This window comes from Heteronotia binoei, chromosome 10 (assembly GCF_032191835.1).
Source record: "Heteronotia binoei isolate CCM8104 ecotype False Entrance Well chromosome 10, APGP_CSIRO_Hbin_v1, whole genome shotgun sequence".
Classification (NCBI taxonomy): Eukaryota; Metazoa; Chordata; class Lepidosauria; order Squamata; family Gekkonidae; genus Heteronotia; species Heteronotia binoei.
The window spans coordinates 44,249,164-44,271,039 of NC_083232.1; the positions used below are offsets into that span (position 1 = coordinate 44,249,164).

Genomic DNA, 21,876 nt, shown 5'->3' on the forward strand with positions numbered 1-21,876 from the left:
GAGCAATCTGATCTTACACAGTGTTAGTTACGCTGCCTAAACCGATGGATATCAAATGGCTAAGGAAGCCATTTTTCTATACTAGCATATTCTACATATTCTATCATGGTAATAAACCATGTTACATAGAAAGCAGGAAGGAGCACATCTACCAAGGGAGAAAAACAGTTTACTTCATTTAGGACATTGAGTAAACCTGCCTCACCCTTGAGGAAATCAGGAGCAATCCCTATTAGAGATTTCCCATTGATTTCAAAGGGATACATATGGACTGGACTGGTGTAGTGGTTAAGTGTGCAAACTCTTATCTGGGAGAACCGGGTTTGATTCCCCACTCCTCCACTTGCTAGAATGGCCTTGGGTCAGCCATAGCTCTCTCAAAAGTTGTCCTTGAAAGGGCAGCTTCTGTGAGAGCTCTCTCACCCCCACCCACCTCACAGGGTGTCTGTTGTGGGGGAGGAAGATAAAGGAGATTGTGAGCCACTTTGAGACTGAGATTCAGAGTGGAGGGCGGGATATAAATCCAATATCATCATCTTCATTCTGTATGACTTCTGTTTTGATTTCGAGGAACCCTACACTGCTTTCTCAGTTTTATAACATTCTCCTCTGTTTGTACTATACGTAATCCTCTCATTCTCCTCCCAATGTTTTTCCTCTGGTCCCAGAAATATTTACATAAACAAAAAATGAGTCTGTGAACACTTGCTATAATCTGATTAGGTTACATTCTGACCCCAAAACAAAATCAAACTCACCTTCTGTCTGCTGCTTTGGAATTTGAGTCTGATGTGGCAGGTTCCTACAAAATGTATATATGCTATTAAGTTTAAACATTAGAAGCCAATCCATCAATTCTGCTTTGCAAAGTAATGCAGAATACTCAAAAGAATAAATGACAGCAACAGAAGGCAAATATTTCCATGTATTATTCAACGTACTACAATGATTGTCCCAAAGAAATCTACTAATAATTCCTCACATGATTAAAAATGAAAGCTACGTATATCCTCCATTCATGGAAGAGAGTATGCTGGTAGGGACTACTTGCCCCACTTGCTTCACAGGCAGTCCATTTAAATTAGGCCAGGGGTTGGTTCCAACCACCTTTTCTGCTAGTGAAAAAGGAAAGAAAGGTCCTCTTTGACTACCCAGAAAGATTATGCTGTGTATCATGGGACCTGTATGTACAAAATCCGTATGGGACAGGAGCTATAGTATGGCGTGGAATTGGGTGAGACTGAGTGAAAAATCTGGTTGGATCCAACCCTTTTGGGAACACTGCAGCAACAGCTGGTAAGCAGACTCATAGGAATAAGTAAGTTTATTAAAGCCCTAAATGGTCTGGTATTAGAGTATTTAAAGTAAATGACCAACACCCTGAATTGGGCACAGAGGCAAATTGGTAACCAGTGCAGCTCTTTCAAAACTGTTGAGATATGTTTCCTCATAGATTTGTGGAAAAAAAGGAAATTCTACATAGAAACATTACAAACCTTAGTAGAGCTAATGCAATGGGAAAACATCCTTTCTTTCAAAGACTTCGCAAAAGCATTCTTCAGTGTGCCAGTTCACCAAGAGTACAGGAAAAAGTCCCAAGTTAACCTACAGCTCTCAATGTAAGGACCTTCTGTTCATTCTCTCCTCAGCACCACAAGCATTCATGCATGGACTTATGACTATCTGAGACATCTTTGTTTATCTCTGTCTATTTATCTCTGTTCTAATCTGGAGCAGGATTTCATGGATGTCCAGAATAACCTTCACTGACTGAAATATGGGTTTCCAGCAAAATATCAGAAAAGTGACGCATTTCCTTCCCAATTGAGGAATTATCATCAGCACATTCAACATCTGAATCTCTCCAACAGGGCAGGAAGACGAGCCTAGTGGATTCCATCTCCCAGGTGATTAAGAAGTCTTTAGTGAATATAATGACATAAGAACATAAGAGAAGCCATGTTAGATCAGGCCAATGGCCCATCCAGTCCAACATTCTGTGTCACACAGCGGCCAAATATATATATATATATATATATATATATATATATATATATATATATATATATATACACACACACACACTGTGGCTAATAGCCACTGATGGACCTCTGCTCCATATTTTTATCTAACCCCTTCTTGAAGGTGGCTATGCTTGTGGACGCCACCACCTCCTGTGGCAGTGAATTCCACATGTTAATCACCCTTTGGGTGAAGAAGTACTTCCTTTTATCCGTTTTAACCTGTCTGCTCAGCAATTTCATCGAATGCCCACGAGTTCTTGTATTGTGCGAAAGGGAGAAAAGTACTTCTTTCTCTACTTTCTCCATCCCATGCATTATCTTGTAAACTTCTATCATGTCACCCCTCAGTCGACGTTTCTCCAAGCTAAAGAGCCCTAAGCGTTTCAACCTTTCTTCATAGGGAAGGTGTTCCAGCCCTTTAATCATTTTAGTTGCCCTTTTCTGAACTTTCTCCAATGCTATAATATCCTTTTTGAGGTGCGGCGACCAGAACTGCACACAGTACTCCAAATGAGACCGCACCATCGATTTATACAGAGGCATTATGATACTGGCTGATTTGTTTTCAATTCCCTTCCTAATAATTCCCAGCATGGCGTTGGCCTTTTTTATTGCAAACGCACACTGTCTTGACATTTTCAGTGAATTATCTACCATGACCCCAAGATCTCTCTCTTGGTCTGTCTCTGCCAGTTCACACCCCATCAACTTGTATTTGTAGCTGGGATTCTTGGCCCCAATGTGCATTACTTTGCACTTGGCCACATTGAACCGCATCTGCCACGTTGACGCCCACATGACTCTAGCCCACATCCAAGAATCACATCCCTGCATATGGTTCCATGGGCTTGTTTTCACTGACACATGCAACAGTGCTTGCTTCTTCACTATCAAGAGATCATCAGCTGCCAGCATCACTTACATATCTCTCTTCCATCAGAGATCTCAACTTTTTTCCTTTGGTAGCAAATTTTCTCCATTGGTAGCAAGAGTGTAATCTTTTGACAGGAATTCCAGAGAAGGAAAAAAACTCAAATACAAGGCACCATGGAAGCAAACCTTACAGCTGTGGGCAGCTAAGCCTCACCCAAGGAAAATGGATAGAATTGGAAGCCCTGCACAAAAATAGTTGTTCATTCAAAGAATGAAGTTCATGTTGCAGCTTAGCCTGCAAGAGATCTGTGTTCTGATAATGCGACAGCCAAGTCTTACATAAATCTCCAAGAAGGAACTGGATCTTTATCTTTGCTTCAGGAAGCAACTCTCCTACGGTGGGCAGAATGCCAATACTAATTTGGTTACAGCCTAGCATCTTCAAAGAATGTGCAGCACAAAGGCAAACTGGCATTAGGAACTGGATCTTTGGGAATGCAGTTAAGTATCTGGTAGGTGCTCCAGTCTTCCCGTTCTTGATCTCTTCGATCCCACACTAACAATTAGCAAGTACCTGTTCAGCATAAGGTGAAGATTTCTATCTCAGGACTGGCATTCAAGATTTCTCTATGCCTTCCTACCAACAGCTGTCATGACAAAGGTCCTGATAATTACAAGAGCTAAAATGCAGAGCTGATCCTTCTGGATTATCACTACATGGGTGGACTACAGTTTTCAGACCTCATAAGCATGGCTATTAACTCCCTTTAGCTAATTCCACCCATGGTCAACAAATTGACTCAAGGATGTTCCACCAACTGGACTGACATGGCTCCACCTCTCCATTTGGAGGCTAAGCAGGAGAGCCAAGAGTCCTTTAGATATTCTCAGGTGGTCATTAACAGCTTGCTAGATTCAAGAATAGAGTCCATCAGTAGCATCTATGAGATCACATGGGAAGCCTTCCGCTATTGCAGACAAAAAAGAGCAAATTTTTCCATGGAAAAGGTTCTTACCTATCTACACTCTGAAACAGAATAGAGCTTACACCCCAAGTTTAAAAATCAAGACAAAGCCACTTTGACAATGCTAGGGTACAAAGTATGGTCTCACTCTGGATTTATATAAGGAAAGTATGATAGCAGTTTTATTCCCTATTCCTGATCTAATTTTGGCCAGCATGAAATTTGCCTTTTCCACAGCCACCACACACTGGGTCAACATTCTCCTCAAGCTATCCATCACCACCCCAAGGTCCCATTCTTGGCCTGTTGCTACATGCAAAGTCCTCATGGTAGTCATTGTGTGAACTGGCCTTTAGCCCTCAGCTCACAGGACTTCAGTAAGGAGTAGTTCAAGCCAGGAGGTAAACACTGATCCCTATCCTTTTCCTTTTTCTTCCCTGTTTATTACAGAAAGTTCTCCATCAAGGGTATGTTCTATTACAGAATTCAGTTTGACAGTTTTGGGTTCTCTGCCCTACTATGTCTTGAAATGAGAGGGGATGGCTCTGCCTACGAAGTGGGAAGAAAATTCTGCCTAAATACACAGTCCTGACTGTGGAACAAGTTGGAGGACTAGCCATAACCAGAATATGCTCCCATCTTTTGAAAAGAACCCTCACATTATGTCCAGGTATTCATTTCCTTAATTTTAATGTAATGCAATGTAGTCCTGTGAGGTATGCATGTAATCATTGCCAAATAACAACCACTTAAAAGGAAAATCTTAGAGATAACAAATGAGATTATTCCTAAACCTTTTAAAATTGCTAACAGAGTCAAGGTTAAAAGTGTAAACATAAAGAGATAAATCCTAAATAAATTGATATTTGTAAGAACAGCTGAATTTTCTATTTCCAGTGCAGCAAAAGGGTGCCCTACTTCACTCTAGCAATGTAGAGTATAATTTATTTTCATTACTATCCTAAGTCTACAAATGCATCTTGCAATGTTTAGTGACAGGGAGAAAATGAAGGATGTGACTTAATTACTGCTATCCCTTTTTATGACCTTGACTGTTCATTGTTTTTCTTTGTATCCACCTTTTATGCAATCTGCTAGCTGAGGCTAATCTATTTAGCACTTTGATCCACTCCTTTTTATAAGATCATGAATACATGGTACTCCCATAGCCCTGTGAGGTAGGTTACACTGAGACCGTCGACTAGACAACTGCATTCTGGCACAAGGATTTGAAACTAGGCCTTTCACATTCTAGTTCAACACTCTAATCGCTTCATCATATGGGCTTTCACTTCATGCATCTGACAAAGCAAACACATAGTCCATGAAAGCTCCTGCCCCAATAAGAATCTGGGTCTTTCTTGAGAGTACTCCAGGACTTTCAGAGGCCACTGAATATGCCATCAAGGTCAGGTGACCTAATACTGTGTGGCAAAACTCCTACTGCTTATTAAATATTTTGAATTGCATCAACTGTTTCCTTACCACATCTCCAGTTTTAGACAGGAGCACATTTTATGACAAAAGCTATCTGTGTCAATCAATTTATAATTTCTGTTAACAATACACTGTGCCTAGAACACTGGCAATTAAATGTTTCTCAAAAGCCAGCAGAGGGAGTATAGGAGCATAGAATGGTAGAAGTTGTAGTTTCAGTTAAATAATTAAATAATCATAATAATAGTAGCCTCTACTGCCTAGAGAACAATTTTTAATTTAGCCTTTCTTCAACAAATCAGGTAGCACCAACTCAGATGGTGGTCTAGTTCCCATAATCTGGGCCAAGCATTATCTTAATCGTTGGCTCATCAATCAATAATAGTACTAATAAAACTTTAAGGACTATTGTGATGGGGTGTCATACTGATAGAAGAATTATTAAAATACTTGGTGAGCAGAGCCAATTTGCCTGATCTCCCAGATGTTTTTACTGAATCTATAATGTATTCCATCCTTCTAATCTCAGTTTCCAGTATGCACCATTTACATGGCAACTGATTTGACAAAGGCTTCTCTGCTAAGTGCCAGCAGCTGATCCACTGTGTCTCACATATGGGCAATCCCAAGTAACACAATCACCTTGACAAAGAGCAGTAACATGCTGGAGAGTTTGGCAGTAAAGATGTTCCTTCAGCTAAACCATGTGATTGGCCCTGGGGAACTAAGCCAACATTTGAGGAGGTGCTGCTTTAGCAATCACAGTATGAAGCAGGATATAATGAGATTTAGAAAAAGAGACACTGCTGGATTAAAAAAAGCAATTTGCAGGGCTCAGGACACGATTTCTTTGGGGCATCCTGTGATGGACCTGATCCAGAATGAGTTGTGATGAAGACTACCTCGTCATGACCCTGCTGGCAGTCCTCACATATTCCCAAAGCAGTCACTTGAGGGCTGCCATGTGAACCAGCAATGCAGTTCAATAATCACAGTGGCAAGACCCATCTATGCTTATTAACGAGCACCCATGTGGTGCAATCCTAAATAGGTCTCATCCAAATCCTATTGAACACTCTCTAGACTTCAGAAGAAAGTGTCCTTAGGATGGCATTAACATTCATGGCCGAGCACACAGGAATAACAGGGTCTTTCACGGAGGCAGTCCTCTGGGCCAGCTTTTTCACCAAACTGCTGCAAGTTTCTTCCAACCCTCAGTTATCAATCTCAAGATTGGCCTTAAAGGTGCCAGTGAACCCAAACTTTGTTCTTCTGCTTCAGACCAACATGGCTACCCACCTGAGTCTAACATCAATCTAAAATAATTCAAACCCTGCAGACCAGAGATTGAGTTCCCTAAACAGACCTGAAATCTGTATTTTGTTAGTATCTATTTTTGTGGTTTGCATTAGTTACCATTACATATTATATGTATGCCTTCCACAGTTTGAATATTTGTTAAGATTGTATAAAAATTAATATTACAAGAAACATTAAAAGATACATCAACAGAAAGTTAACAAGGTATTTATTATGTGAAATGCAAGAACCAGAGTGTCCCCCAATACGGATATGGGAATACCACCTGCACAATGAAAGTACGTGGCAGATCCACAGCTAAAATCTACAGTACCTTATCTGTAGTTATACATATACTTACTGCTGTGTTTGCATCAGTGGCATACTTGTGTTGTCATAGCTGTCTGGGTGAACGGGTGGTACAATTTCACCAGTGACTGGGTGAAACACAGGAAGTGTTGAGAGAGGCCACGCTATCTCTCTGTTTTTGGACATTTCCCGAAGCTCTTTTGTGGATTTCTGAATTGCACTGTGGTGGACGAGCTGGATGCTATATCAGAAGGAAACAACAGATTTGTTCCCATACTTATTAGAATGGCTTGTCTTGTGGGGGGAAAAGGATGTTTAAAACAAAATAATTTTATTTCATTTGGTAGATTACCACAATATAGTCTCAAAATACAAGAACTATAGATTACAAAAACTGCATTTGAATTAATCTGTGGGGGAAAATATACTTTAGAGAGGAAATAAGACATACAAATGAGCTCCATCCAGTTCACCAAAGCTTCCTCCCACCCCACAGTTTCGCTGGAATCCAGCTGGCCTGTGAGCTCAAGAAAACCTTGCCAATCTGGATGGAACCCACTAGTCTTGAATGCCCTATCCACGTTTAAGAGGGTGTGCATCTCAGCACTCTGTAAAACATGAGACTCTGTACAACTGAGTGCAGATATTGTGTTTCACTGCTTTTAATTTGCTAAGCTTTATAGTTTGCCTTTGGGTAGCTGGTTAATTATTCATGGATATGGCACTTACAGAACTCTTTTCATGAAACTTTTGTTTACTAATTCCATTGCAAAAAGACAAACTGTAAAACCATAAGCCACAAACCTGTACTGAATATTAATATTTGGTTTCTAACCTGTTTTATTGTGGACTTTTAAACCCTGTTTATGTTGGCCCTACTCACTGCCTTAAGACTCTACCTTATTTTCAAAGCAGCCATCACAGAGATGAAGAACAAGTTAAAGAGAATGAAGATGGGATACATGTATGAACCATGACAAGCTACTGGGAAATGAAAATTAAATGATGAAAGAAAATAACAGGAAAGACACTTACTCTGGTGTTTGCATGTTTCTCTTTTCCCTAAAAATAAAACAAAATTTATGAATTAAATAATAGCATTGATACTTGGAACATTAATAACTGATGATGGAAATAGTACACGAGGTGGAAATGCTGGTCCTGTTACAACTGGCCACAATCCACAGAAGCTTTGTGTGTGTCCAGATGAGAACAGCATGCACAATTGGAGTTCCTTTTTAAGGTCTGCCACAGCTGCTCTGATAGTTGAAGAGGCAAGCAGCATTTTAACCGAAGCTTGCCTCTTCAACAGCAGAAACAGCTACAGTGAAACCTGAAAGGAAGTTTCAGCTTTGCATACGGTTCTTGTCTCTGCACAGACAACCTCTTCAGGTTATGGCCACTGAATGCAACCTGGAAGCATTTGCCACAAGGTTAATGAAAAAGTATGGATGAAGACACATAAAGAGGTAAAGAGATGAAAAGATGAAAGACACAACACAGAAAAGTGAATATGCAGGTTAAAAAGGACAGATGCTGGACTAAAAGATTCCTAGAACATGTGCATGTAAAATGGAAGAAATTATGTTACTTGCTGCTTTTTCTTTTATGCTGGCTTTTATAACCCTAAATTCAGTTCACAATAAGGTTTATTTTTACTGTTAAAAACTCTGCTATCTGTGATTAGCAATTACTGTAATGTAAAAATAATTTTGCGATTGGGTTCCCCAGTTAAACAATTCCTTAATAAATTTCTAGTTCCAAAGTTGACTGATTGTAATCATTTGATTTTATTACATGTTTTAGGAAGTATTAAGTTGGTGCGTTTATGAACTGAATTAAGCTCATCTCTGAATTTTTCATGTGCCTTGCAGACTTTAAAAAATTATACAGTCACTTATGAATGTTTCAGAGTACTCACACTCCTTCCCTTCGGCAGCACATAATATACGCAAGTATTAGAAAAAGCACCAGTGCTACTGCAGAGGGGACTGCCAGTGTAATGAGGAAATCGGAGTAATAATCTCTGCTTTTCAATGATTCAGAAGGTGGCTTGTACTCGCCACCATCTGGCAAGATGCCTTCTCCACGGATCACTTCCTGATAGGTAGAAACATGCTGTGTTTTATCAACCTGATACCAAAATGAGAAAACAAAAGAAAAACTTACAGTTAATCAAATAATATAACTTTACAATCTCCATTTATTCCAGGAGGCCTATATGGTAGTTCTTCACAACCACAATTTTTTTTTAATATACATTTCATACTGTACACTTTCTTTCCAGAAATCAGTTCACAATTTTTTTTTAATTATACTTTTTATATACTACTTTTAAAAAAAGGCTCCATATAATATAATATAGGGTCTCTAATTTGGTGCCCCAAAAGGACAGAGTTGTTGCTGTTGTTTTAATATTAAGAAGCAGACCATCAGCCATCCATTTTGTTCAATAAATAGTTATTAACCAATTGCAGGAAAATGCTCAGTATTTAAGTTTTAAATTGTTACATTTAAAATCCTTTTAAAACTCCTTAGCATAATGAAGCACACGTCCTGCTGGAAAATAAACTTATTCAAATATAATTTCACCAGGTAGCAATGCTGGTTGGCAGCAGAACAGCTAAGTCTAAGTAGCATCTTAGAGGCTAACATGATTTTTAAGATGTAAGCTTCTGAGAATTAATGCCTATTTGTGCAACTCATAAATCTGACAAAAGAAGCTTTGATTCTCAAAAGATTATACTCCAAAAATCGCACTGTTCTCTAAAGTGCTACTGGACTCAAATCTAGCTATTATTTAAGCATAGAAACTGAAGAACTGAAGGCTGATATCCAGGGGGTTTTTTTGTAGCGGGAACTCCTTCGCATATTAGGCTACACCTCCCTGATGTAGCCAATCCTCCAAGAGCTTACAGGGCTCTTCTTACAGGGCCTACTGGAAGAGGAAGAGGAGGAGGAAGAAGAAGAAGAAGAAGAAGAAGAAGAAGAAGAAGAAGAAGATGATGATGATGATGATGATGATGATGATGATATTGGATTTATATCCCGCCCTCCACTCCGAAGAGTCTCAGAGCGGCTTACAATCTCCTTTACCTTCCTCCCTCACAACAGACACCCTGTGAGGTGGGTGGGGCTGGAGAGGGCTCTCACAGCAGCTGCCCTCTCAAGGACAACCTCTGCCAGAGCTATGGCTGACCCAAGGCCATTCCAGCAGGTGCAAGTGGAGGAGTGGGGAATCAAACCAGGTTCTCCCAGAGAAGAGTCCGCACACTTAACCACTACACCAAACTGGCTCTTGGAGGATTGGCTACATCAGGTGGGCGAAGTCTAATATGCAAAGGAGTTCCTGCTACAAAAAAGCCCTGCTGGTATCTGAATTATTTACAAAATTTTATACCATCTTTGTTAAAAGTCTGGGCTACAAATTAAACTCAAACAATAAAATAAAATAATAAAACCATAACTACAGTTACAACATCTGAAATATCATAAAACAACTCTAACCACGAACAATCAGCTAAATGGGAAAGTATTCCAAAAATAAGTACATGAGAAGAAAAGCCACAGTGTCACAGTGTTCCCTCTAAGCTGCAGAGTCTTGTGAGCAAAACTTCTACTTTGTGAGCTACTGGTATTAAAGTTGTGAGCTCCTGCATAAATTACTGTGCTCTGAGGTCCTCCTTCCTGAGCTAAGACAAAAACGTGTGAGCTGGAGGCTAAAAATCTGTGAGGTAGTTCACGCTAACCCAGTTTAGAGGGAACACTGGTGTCAAGGCAACTACTAAACAGTCTCTGCTAGACCTGCATCCACCTGAGACAGGAGTCAAATGCTCTCACTGGCAGATCTTAAAAATCTAGAAGGCTCCCAAAGAATCTCTGAATCTACAATCAGACAATGAGAACTGTATGTGGAAGCTTACTTAAGTTGGATCCCAGGCTGCCCTTCAACACGAGATAGCTGCTACTCATGGAATGACTCCTTCCATAAGAGGAATATTCCCCCATTGGTGCTTCAGAAACAATCTAGAATACCTTGCAGTTTATCATCATAGTGTCTGATAACTGCCGAACAACTCACCAAAGAGATTTTACACCAGTCTATGTGAAACTGGGTACGAAACTTTTTATCACAAGTTATTAAAGGTTCCATCTCTTGACTGCATCTCAGTTGATTTTGTGGGATTTCAACTTCCCGTAAGCAGGAGGAGAATGTAACATCTGCACCAACCATAACATAAACACTGCAAAGAAATTTTGGCAGATTTAGGAAAATAATTAACATTTTATCACCGTTTTGTTTTGGCCTGTGCTTTCTAATAAGCAGCACTGTTCATTCATAAAACAGTTGGTTAATACCTTGAAAAATTATCAATATACTTTTGTCAAATGTAAGACCTGAAAACTCAATTCACAACTCAATGGGTTCCGATTCTCTGTGAAAATATCCCTAAACTATTGTTTCTCTTTAGAAAAATCAACAAATAAGAGCTAAACTGGCAGATGTTTAAATACTATAACAGCAATATTTTCCACATGAAAATTTCAAATATGTCTGAGAGCAACATTCCCTGAAGAATTAAAATTAGTTTCCTTGCACATACAAAATGTGAACACCAATAACTATTTTTCTAAACTTCTTTCCTCAGCTTGTTTTATAATATATCTTTTTACATATGTAATGGATTTATACATTATGAAACAACGGTTCCAAGTAATACACATGAATTAAAAACAATAAAATACTCAAAACATAAACAATACAAACTTGAAATAGTAACAGAATAAAACAAGAAGTCCATCAACAGCAGCCTCTCAAGCCTGAAATGGCAACCAAATGAACTATCTCATAACAATTAGTCCACTAAAGATCTCATACAGGAAATACAAAATATCTTTACACAATAAACCAGTTCACTACAGTTCAGTTTATTATTACAGTCATTGACCAGAACATTTTAGTCATCTAGAACAACCTTAAAACTACCTTATAAAAAGTCCCACAAAGAATCTGCATGTTAAAATTTGATGACTTGAGGGTTATATCAGTAAAAAAAAAGAATTTAAAAGATTATTATTTAATCCTTTAAACCATTTTGAAAAGTCATTTTAAAATTTGTTAAAAGATTTGCAGTTTGTCCTATTTGTCTCGTTTTTCAGTTGCAATCAAATTGGTGTCTCTGGGAAGAACATTCCTGTGAATGCGTGACTACTGCAAAAGTATTTATTTATTTAGACAAAGAGCTCTTAAGGTGTGGGAGAAACATACAGGAAACCATCAAAACACCCTGAGCTGAGAACATTTACCATGTTGGTAAATATTCAGCACCTTAAATTGGGACTGGAAGCTGACAGGATTAGGGAGGTACACTCAGATACAGCTGATCCAAAACTATAGCTAAATAAAAGCTTAATCAGTATTTGGGTGGTATCCAGATCTGAATACTCATCAGAGAAGCCAGTAAAGCCAATCCCAAAAATATCTGGATATATCCACAGCTGGCAATTTAAACTTTGAAGTTCTCTAAGGCAGCTCATTGTTTCTCTCCCCACCCCCCTTTTGAGGATTTCCATGCAACAAGAGAAAGGGGGTGAAGGAGGCAGTTGTCACAGGAAAGTGAAATTGCACCACTAGGGAGAACCACTGTTAGTGTGTCTTAGTGTCCACAGATCTGCCTGGCTGTCTCTGGTTTTGCTGGGCTTCTGTGGATTGTCATTGGTTCTGTTAGGCTTCCACTGTCTCTTCAGTCCTGGGTTCTGCTGGGCTTCTGCGGGTCACCATTGGTTCTCTTCAGCTTGCAAAAGTGCCCCTTTGCTTCAGTTCTGCTTGGAATCTCCAGTTTGACATTGCTTCTGTTGGGCTTGCCACATAGGCTTGTGATCCTGTTGGGATCCCCTGGTTCTGCATTGGTTCTGTTAAACTTGTTGGTTCTGATCCATGGGAGGCATTTAACCATGCTGTCATTCCAGTCCCAGAACACTTATGCTATTCCCAGAAGGGAGTCATTCCACTCTGAGGCTGTCATTCCAGTCCCAGAACAGCTTATCTGGGCCTAGAGACCCTCATTATAAAGCTATTCTGCATTTGCATTACAACTTTTGAACCTGGAAATCCAGGAATACTCATGATTTTAGGCTTTCTGATATCTGGCTCTGGAAAACAGCATTTTTTTCCCCTGAACTGCTCATCCCTAGATAGGAAGTTAGTGCAGATGAGCAAGAACCAGTTGCTCTGGCCGAGAGTCAGTTGACAGATCTGCACTAGCTGCAGCTTTTGAACCATCTTTAGGGGCAGTTTTGAGCACATTTAACATAGTTCAATGCACAATTAGGAAATTATCAGCCCATAGATGCGGTGGCAAAGTCCATGACAGGAGGGAACACAGGCAGCTCATCAGCTAAAGGCCTTAACAAACGGTTCTGGTGACCACCACCACCTTGTTCGGACTCAATCTGCTATCCCCTGTACAAACCACTACAGCATCAAAGCAGTGATTCCAAGATGAAACTGAATTTGAACCTGATTTAAAACAGAAAACTAGAACCAAGTTCCATTAATATAATGATCACACCATCCAGATAAACGTTTGCTTACAGCTGATGTTGAGAAGTGCTGAGAATGAGATGGAAACCTGTGGTGCCCCAAGTAATAATCTCCATGAAGTATAACTTATTACTGTGTTTGAGACATGAGGACTAGTTCATACTGCTGTGGTTCAGAGTTATGAGCTTCATCAGGTCCGATGCCCATCTTCAAAATGAGACAAGCTTTCTCTGACTGCTGAAATTCTTCTCTGGCTCAGACGTTAATTTCAAACCAAAGAGGAATTCCCCCATTCCATTGTCTCCTAGTCCACCCCACCCAATTTATACTCTTTCCTGATAGGTAGTACAAATGGGAGGCAATCAGGGAAAGGGATCTGACAGGGGAGTCAAACTCATTTGTTATGAGGGACGGATCTGATATAAATGAGACCTTGTTGGGCTGGGGCATGTTGGGTTGGACCAGGCCATGTCAGGCCAGGCAATGTGTATACCTATTTAAGATTAGGTAGCAGAGATATAAACTTTATAAAGGACACAAACAAACACAATTACATTTTTTAAAAAAAGCCTTAAAACATGCTTAAAATGTTAGCACTTGGTCTTAAAGGTGCTTTCTTTGTATTTCTCCCATGGGATCCAGGGAACGGGGCAAAGGAAGCTCTGGCTCTTTCCTTCCTTCCCCAGGGGACCAGAAGGAGGAGGAGCCTCAGCCAATAGAAGAAAGAGAGGCTTGGCTCAGTAGCTCTGTTGTACAACTGAGAGCCTGGAAAAGCAAGCTCTGCCTTCCCCCCTTCCTCCTCAAGGAAGGAGTCTCAGCCATTGGAAAAAATAGGTTTTGCTCTGTAGTTCCTGTGCAATTGAGCAAGCCTGTGTTAACCTCTGTGGTTTCTAGGCTGTGGCCTATAAGCCCCAGAGGTTAACAGCAAAGCAAGCTGTGATGCAGAAGGAAGCAAGAGAGAGGGAGAAGGAAACAGGTGACAGCCAGTTGCTCGGGGGCCTGATAGGAGCCCTTTGGGGGCCTGATGTTTGACACCCCTGCAATAACACATATTTAGGAAATCTCCGTGCAGATGGGAGCTGGAAGGTATTAAAATGGGGATCTTGAAAGCTGGAAGTTGGGAATTATATGAGGGTGCTGTTTAGCTGATTTCTACCACATCCCAAGAGAGGGGGGTCTTCTTTAATATGGTGTAACATCAGATCTGCGAAACATAAACCTGCACACCAGCCATGGCTGAGAGAGAAAGAAACTGACCTGCCTTGAATAACTGAAATCTTGTTAGATGAAAACAATGGGGTCTGTCTGACTGAATTAATGAAGTGGGCAATTATCGCCCAGTCTCCAATCTACCCTTCCTGGGCAAGATTATCAAGAGTGTGGTAGCCAAACAAGTCTAAGCCTTTCTGGTTTTATTCCCCACTGAGTCTGGCTTCAGACTAGACTATGAAATGCAGACAGTACCAATGGCTTACATCTGTGATTTCCTTCAGAATGCACAGAGTCTGTGCCTCTGCTTTGCTCTTTCAGGATCTATAAGCTGCCTGTGATACAGTGGATCATGCCATTTTACTAAGGTACTTGGAAGATAAATTTGGGATTAAGGGATGCATCTTTGACTGGCTTACATATTTAGGATTAAGGCTGGTTTTGACTGTGTATGGATCCTGTTGTAAATTGCATCAGGGTGTTTTTTTTAACAAAAAGAGCGCATATAAATATGCCAAATGATGCCTGGTGGGAAGGCATGAGGAAAATGTAACATGAAATTAGGTCACAGACTACTCCTACTCTATGAAGCAAGGATGGAGCACATATGTAACATGAAAACAAATAAGTTGTTAAGAATCCCTGTCATGGTTCAGGAGAAAAATCTTTTCAATGTGTGATTTCAATGGCTTTTAAAAGTGTCGGACCGATTGGAAATCTATAAACTGAAGTTGTCACTTGAGAAATGGAGACAAAATATTTCAGGAATAGACCATCTGAATGCCAAAAGAAACACAACCCAAGTTTTACTTACCCTTCTTTCATATCATTAATAGGAAGCGGAACTCGGCCTCCCCTGTCAAGAGCTGAGGTGATGTTTATGGCATTCAGGCGCTCTGGCTGCCACACATTTTTCACTGCTCCAAGGAAGTCTCCAAGCACCTCACTTGCCAACATTTCCTCTACATTCATGTTTTTAATAAAGAACTCTGCCTGATATGGCAAAGGGAAATCTGATTGCAAAAGAAAGTAAATTGCACCTTAGTTTCTTTTTCAATTAACAAAGTAGTGAAATAATGACTTGCCAATGCAGATAACTGTCCATGTACAAAAAATGAGCATCGAAATTAATTTTAATAAGCTTTACTAAGCAACCACTACTGGTTTCTAGAGAAATCTAAACATCTGAACTTTCCTTTAACATGAAAGTATGCTAGAGGTTTTCTTTTAATTCTACTTCCGCTCACTTCAATTGCCCAGGAGAGTGGGCATGTTCCTTTCATCAAAAGAGTCTTCTCTGAGCAGAAGATTCCTTCTTCTCATAAGTCCTTCTGTGAATGGAAGCCTAACTTGGTGAACAGAAGGATACCTTTGGGTCCAACCCAGCATTTGGCAACCACTGCAGTGAGCCAGATGCACTTTTCAAATACAAGCTGTTCTTACAAGCCATGGGATTTCAGCAGCGTATTTAAGAGGAAGGGAAAAAAATACCTTCAACAAATAACAAAAATTATGCCAGAAACAGACCAATAAAAGGAGAGTAACCAGACTGAAGGAAATTGTGTTTATTTCCTCAACAAAAAATGCTTTTTACAGTTTAAATATTGTATAAAAATTTTATCTTTGTACTGTGTATCTAAAAAGAGCCCCATGGTGCAAAGTGATAAATCTGCAGTACTGCAGTCGGAGCCCTCTGCTCACAACCTGAGTTTGATTCCAGCAGAAGCTGGTTCAGGTAGCCGGCTTGAGGTTGACTCAGCCTTCCATCCTTCCAAGGTCGGTAAAATGAGTACCCAGATTGCTGGGGGAAAAGTGTAGATGACTTGGGAAGGCAATGGCAAACCACCCCGTAAAAAGTCTGCCGTGAAAATATTGTGAAAGCAACAACACCCCAGAGTCGAAAACGACTGGTGCTTGCACAGGGGACTGTGCACCTTTACCTTTTTACTGTGTATCTAATGTATTGTACATCTTCTACTATGTACTGTATATCTAATTCTTAACTAGACCAGGGTGTGGATTAAAAAACCAGTAAAATGAAGCCATGATAGATAGGGGAGATTTCTCTGCAAACCTGAAGAAAGCCCCAGGCTTGCCAAAAATCTGAAATTGGGGCAGGAGGGGGGAAGAATACAATGGAGAAGTAAAACTCTTTGATATTATAATCATATATGTAACTTTAAGAAAAGTATGCCCACTGAGAGTGTGTTCTGAGGTCTCAGGTCCATCTTGAAGGTTGCTAGGCAACCACAAAAATACTGTCCCGCCACCAAAGTCTTGATTTTTTATAAAGCTGAAGGGAGTAGGGGTGGATTTGGAGGCCCAAACGCTAGGGGATAGACCCAATGGTAGCCACCAGAGACTCACTACCCACACAACTTAGCCAGTCCCTGAGTGGTGGCCACCATGTGATTTGGCCAGACATTTCCCAGGGAGAGAATACCAGAGGAAGAAGGAGGGAAAACTTAAGAAAGGGAGGCAGATAAAGGAAGGAGTGGAAAAGAGAGAAGCAATCAAAAAAGGAAAGAGTCTAGGGGGGCTGCAAGGGAAGGGAAAGAAGAAATATTAAGGAGGGTGATCCAGGAGAAAAGATGTCCTACATAAATACTTGTGAGTCCTCCACTTGTATCTTTTAATCTAAAAGGTTACAAAAATTCCTATAGACATACCTTCCGCTGACATTATATTAATAACCAAATTATGCCTTGCAGTTTCAAAAGTACGTCTGTTATAAGCAGTGATCTGAAGAAAAAGGATATAATAGTAATGCATTACTACATTTAAAAAAAAACTAAATCAGGTCAGTCAGCACTAGACACTAATGTTCTAGTATATTAATTTCAAAATGTTGATTAGTCAGCATTTGAGGGTGGATGACCTAACAGCAGTGTGGGGACACTCTTGACCTTTGAGGAGCAATAGAGAAGGGAAACAGGTTGAAACAAAGAACCCATTTAGCCAGTCAAATAATGCTTTAAGGACAAAGTTGATAAACACATTCAAAGAAATTCAATAGCCCATTGAACAAGCTAAACAAGTATTTTAAACTGAGAATATGGTAACTTCCATAGTATATTTCATACACATCCATTTTTAAAGAGAATGGGTTCACATGAGTTGTTGCCGTCTTACCCTACTTCTAATCATCACTGTATAGAAGCTGCCTTAACCATCTGCCTATATGGAATCTTGATGTAACATGAGTTGGAGTGACTCCTGCTATCATCTGTCCAGTTGAGGGGGTGATTCTGAATTTGGAACTATGATATCTATTTTGCCACTTTGCATTAATTATTTCATTTATTTTAATAATTATACACTGACTGGTGTTTAATGTTATATATTCTGATGTTAATTCCCCTCCCCCAAGCCCATTTGGGAAAGGCGGGAATGGATATAAATATAATAAATAAATAAATTGTAGGGAAGAAAATACAGAACTAGATGAAGCTTTGGTGCTATCAGGAAAACTTTCCTTATATGTCACAGCCAGGGTTTTTTTTGAGCAGGAACACAATTCCAGCTGACTTCATGTCAGGGTGTGTGGCCTAATATGGAAATGAGTTCCTGTTGGGCTTTTTTTTTTTACCAAAAAAGCCTGAGTGAAACCATGGTGATGTCAGGGAGTATAGCCTAATATGCAAATGAGTTCCTGATGGGCTTTTTCAACAAAAAAAAGCCCTGGTCGCAGCCAACACAAACATATAAAGAATATCTTTAAAAGTGATGTATATCTTTAGGGATCTGTGAAACATATCCCTTTTTAAAAAGTACATCTGTGCTCATCTAAATGCACATATGAATGCAACTGATGCCCATTGTTTACAATGGCATGAACAGCTCCATTCTTCAAATTCCAGGTAGCTTTTTCAATAATTTGGTCAACCTACCACCAATTTTTAAATCTATGAATGAGAGAGAATGTGAATTCAGGAAGGCTGTCTGCACACATATCTGCACAGGAAGCTAATCCTATTAGATTACTATAGCAGGCCTTGCTACTGCAGTAGCTAAACAGAGGTTCACATACACTCATTTTTAAGTGACATAGATATATGCCTTCACTTACATATGTCTCTACTTCAATAATCCACTGAAATAAGCTATTGCTTATGAAAGCCCATGCTGTAATAAATTAGTTGTTGACTTCTTCATTGTAATATGCTGCTCCTCTGGGATTTTAAAAGGTTTACTGGTTTAAACATAATGGAGAAAGCAGCTTTTAAGTTCCCCCATCTACCAGCCAATGAGGTGGGAAGGGAAACAATGCAGAGGATAAGAGAATGTATTTATTTGTACACTGTATTTATTAATTGTATTTTGAACCATAATGGTTTCTAATACAGTTAAGAAATGTTACAAGATCTCACCAGGTTAGGAGACCCTGAAATCAACCTTCAGCTTGCCAAAAGACAAGAGTACACTTTGAGCCCATTTGGTTTATTGTGACATTAGATTTCACAAGCAGCTGCTTACCCTCATCACATGAGTGTAAAAGACTTGAGCAAGACATAACAAAATAGGATCGGGGTTGTATCAGCAAACAATCAAGATGAGCTATGAGTGGGCAGAGCACACAATCTGCATGCACAAGTTCTCACATTCATACCCAGATGGATCTCAGGCAACAGCTAGGAAAAGCCTCTCTTGAAGGCTCCAAATTCAACCTCTTGCATTCCAGTTAAAACAATCTCACGTAGCCGGGCTGGCAAAGATCTCCACTGAAATGCATTAAAAGCACTGCGTACAGGTGATTAGAAATGCGTGTCTTATGTTTACACTTCGTGTATTGGCTGCTGAAAACAACCAGAACACCACCAAGATGATTATTCATACCTAAAAAATGAAGACAGCTATCATACATGACGACAAGTTTGTGTTCAAATGTCTGATACCATTTCTATATGAAGAACTGGTATTTCATAGAACATACCTCAATAATGGTTGATTTGCCCACGTTTTCTATAGTTGGTGAACCATACAACACTCCATCACTGTATGGTGTTCTCTGGATATATCGTAGCCAACCAGGTCTGTCAGGGTAACCCATTAGGTTTGTGTTAAATGTTATAGGATCATTGTTAGTCTCACCTGGATAAACAGGACATCCAGTTTAGAATATGGTTTTCTGCAATATCGACAGGGTAGTTTTTATTTTTTATTTTTTTATTTATTTTTTACTGCTAAGGCACTACCAGTAGTAAAATAAGAAAACTGCAAGCTGTCGGTTCCTATTCTCAGCATAGATATATACTCATTAAAGAATAATCATTCTGAATATATGCTCAGTAAGTAAAAATGACAGGAGTCACTGACAATTTTAGCCAACAGCAAGGGTGATGTGACCCCCTCTCCTTAAAGATGTAATAACCCCCAGTCATCAGTTTACACCGTTCTGAAATATAAACCTCTCCTGCACAAATGCCAGTAAAATTAAAGGTGGTTTTGCAATAATTGTTGGTCTTTGCTATGTTGTTTTATAAACCAGATAACTGGTTTACAAATGTGATAGCTCTTTTATGTATTACAGGAAAAAAGCAACGGAACAAAATTTGAGTCCAGTGGCACCTTTAAGACCAACGAAGTTCCATATAACGCTTTCCCTAATTTTGTAGTAAACTTTTTCTTAGAAGCTAAACACACAAGTGTCTGTGATGCATTATTTCACTGCACCTCTCTGCTAAATATCCTGCAGAAATATCCCTACGTTCTGGTGTACATAGATTAAAAATGACATTCAAATTGATTATACTTAAAAATTATCCTAGTTAGTTAGCTGGGGTGACACATTTAGAATTTTTTTCTGCTGACATTCTGTTGCCACCTGTAGTGCCTTTTGGTTCCTTGGTCAAGCTAGCCGGGCCTTAAGATCTCAGCTAGAATGCCTGACTAAGAAAGTCTTGAAAATATTTTCTCACAAGAAATAATTGCTAGTGGCCTTCAAGTGAAATTACTGACACCTCTGGAAGCTGGTACCATACCATCTCTAATAGCTTCCAATTAGCAGATTCCTTGCAGCTGAGTATAAGCATCTCTAGCCTGGAACCCAAGGGCATTGGCCAGCACATGACTTTTGGTCTCCCTGGCAACAAGTTAGAAGGTTACATCATTCATAGGCTCTGATTGGCTCATCATTCGTAGGCTCTGATTGGCCTGGAGACAACCAGACCCTATTCTTATAAATTAAGCTATGCTCCCACCTAGAGGTCAGCTGCTGGGACCACTGATGGTCAATCATGTCAGTGGTTGAAAGTGGTTCGTTTTGGATGCCTGACTGAAAGGCCTTGCCTCGTGAACAGTGAACATCTTCACGTTTGTTTGGAACCTTGGTATCTATAACTTTGCTAGGTATTAGTTAGTCTGAAAAAGAACAGGTTTTGTTGTTTGATTCGTCACCATCTTGTCTTTAAAATATATAGGCACATAGGAAGGAAACAGCATCTTGATGACTTGAGACGTGATGACCAGCACCAGGCTGACCTGAGAAGGAGGAGTGCTATGGATTTGCCACCTCTGGTTCAAGCCCCACCTTAGGCTTTTGATATATAAATCTTGTGTGAATCTTGTCTCTATTCTCAAAGCTAAATCCAGGTGCCTTAGACTGCTCACCCACTGTTAAGTTTTAGTTTGGAAACTCAGTACTGAAAGTCTACCTTGCAGGGCTGACTTTCTAGAATAATCTCCCTGAAACTTCTAAAAAGGCTCAGAGGTTGGCTCTTCCTCTGGAGTTCTCGGGAATAGTCAAAGTGCTTGGTGGCAGTCTACTATTTAGCCTGCAGAGAGTCTGACTCCGCAGGATTTCTGATTAAGTGTTATCCTTGCCTTGTGTTAAAAAGGGCTTTCCTCTTTCCCTGGGCTTGGGAGAGAGGGAAAACCCAGGACATGGTGGTAGCGGTTTGGATCTTACTTGAGATTTTGGAGTTAACATTCCTGTTTTAGTTGTGCAAATATATTGTTCTTGTCTGGGAAGAAAGTTTTGTTATTTAACCTAGCGTAGTCAGGTTTTGAAATGGCTGAAGGATGTTCAAGCCTTGCACAGTCAGACTTGATGGGAGAAGAGACTCTTTTCACCTTGGATGACACTGGAATGCCAGAACTTGCTATGGAGCAATGGTCTGAACAGCCCACACCATCTGTGAGGCCACGGGTTCAAGACTTTGAACCAGAGGAGCGACCCTGGGACATTGTGACCAGAGCAGCCAGAGAGGAGCTGACA

At 40.0% G+C, this 21,876-nt stretch overlaps 1 protein-coding gene across 5 annotated transcripts in view; it reads right to left on the bottom strand.

Moving 5' to 3' along the window:
• SGCE (sarcoglycan epsilon) overlaps window positions 1–21,876 on the bottom strand; it is a 39,656-nt gene that overhangs the window by 907 nt on the left and 16,873 nt on the right. For 2 of the 5 annotated variants that reach the window (XM_060248517.1, XM_060248515.1), the window contains exons 3-10: window positions 19,594–19,751; window positions 17,330–17,402; window positions 15,475–15,673; window positions 10,989–11,151; window positions 8,829–9,040; window positions 7,943–7,969; window positions 6,960–7,148; window positions 759–802 (exon numbers count right to left, since the gene is read on the bottom strand). In XM_060248517.1, the coding sequence (XP_060104500.1) occupies window positions 759–802; window positions 6,960–7,148; window positions 7,943–7,969; window positions 8,829–9,040; window positions 10,989–11,151; window positions 15,475–15,673; window positions 17,330–17,402; window positions 19,594–19,751 (1,065 nt within the window). The remainder of the gene's footprint in view (window positions 1–758; window positions 803–6,959; window positions 7,149–7,942; window positions 7,970–8,828; window positions 9,041–10,988; window positions 11,152–15,474; window positions 15,674–17,329; window positions 17,403–19,593; window positions 19,752–21,876) is intronic. The other 3 variants (XM_060248519.1, XM_060248518.1, XM_060248516.1) reach the window with 2 other exon arrangements.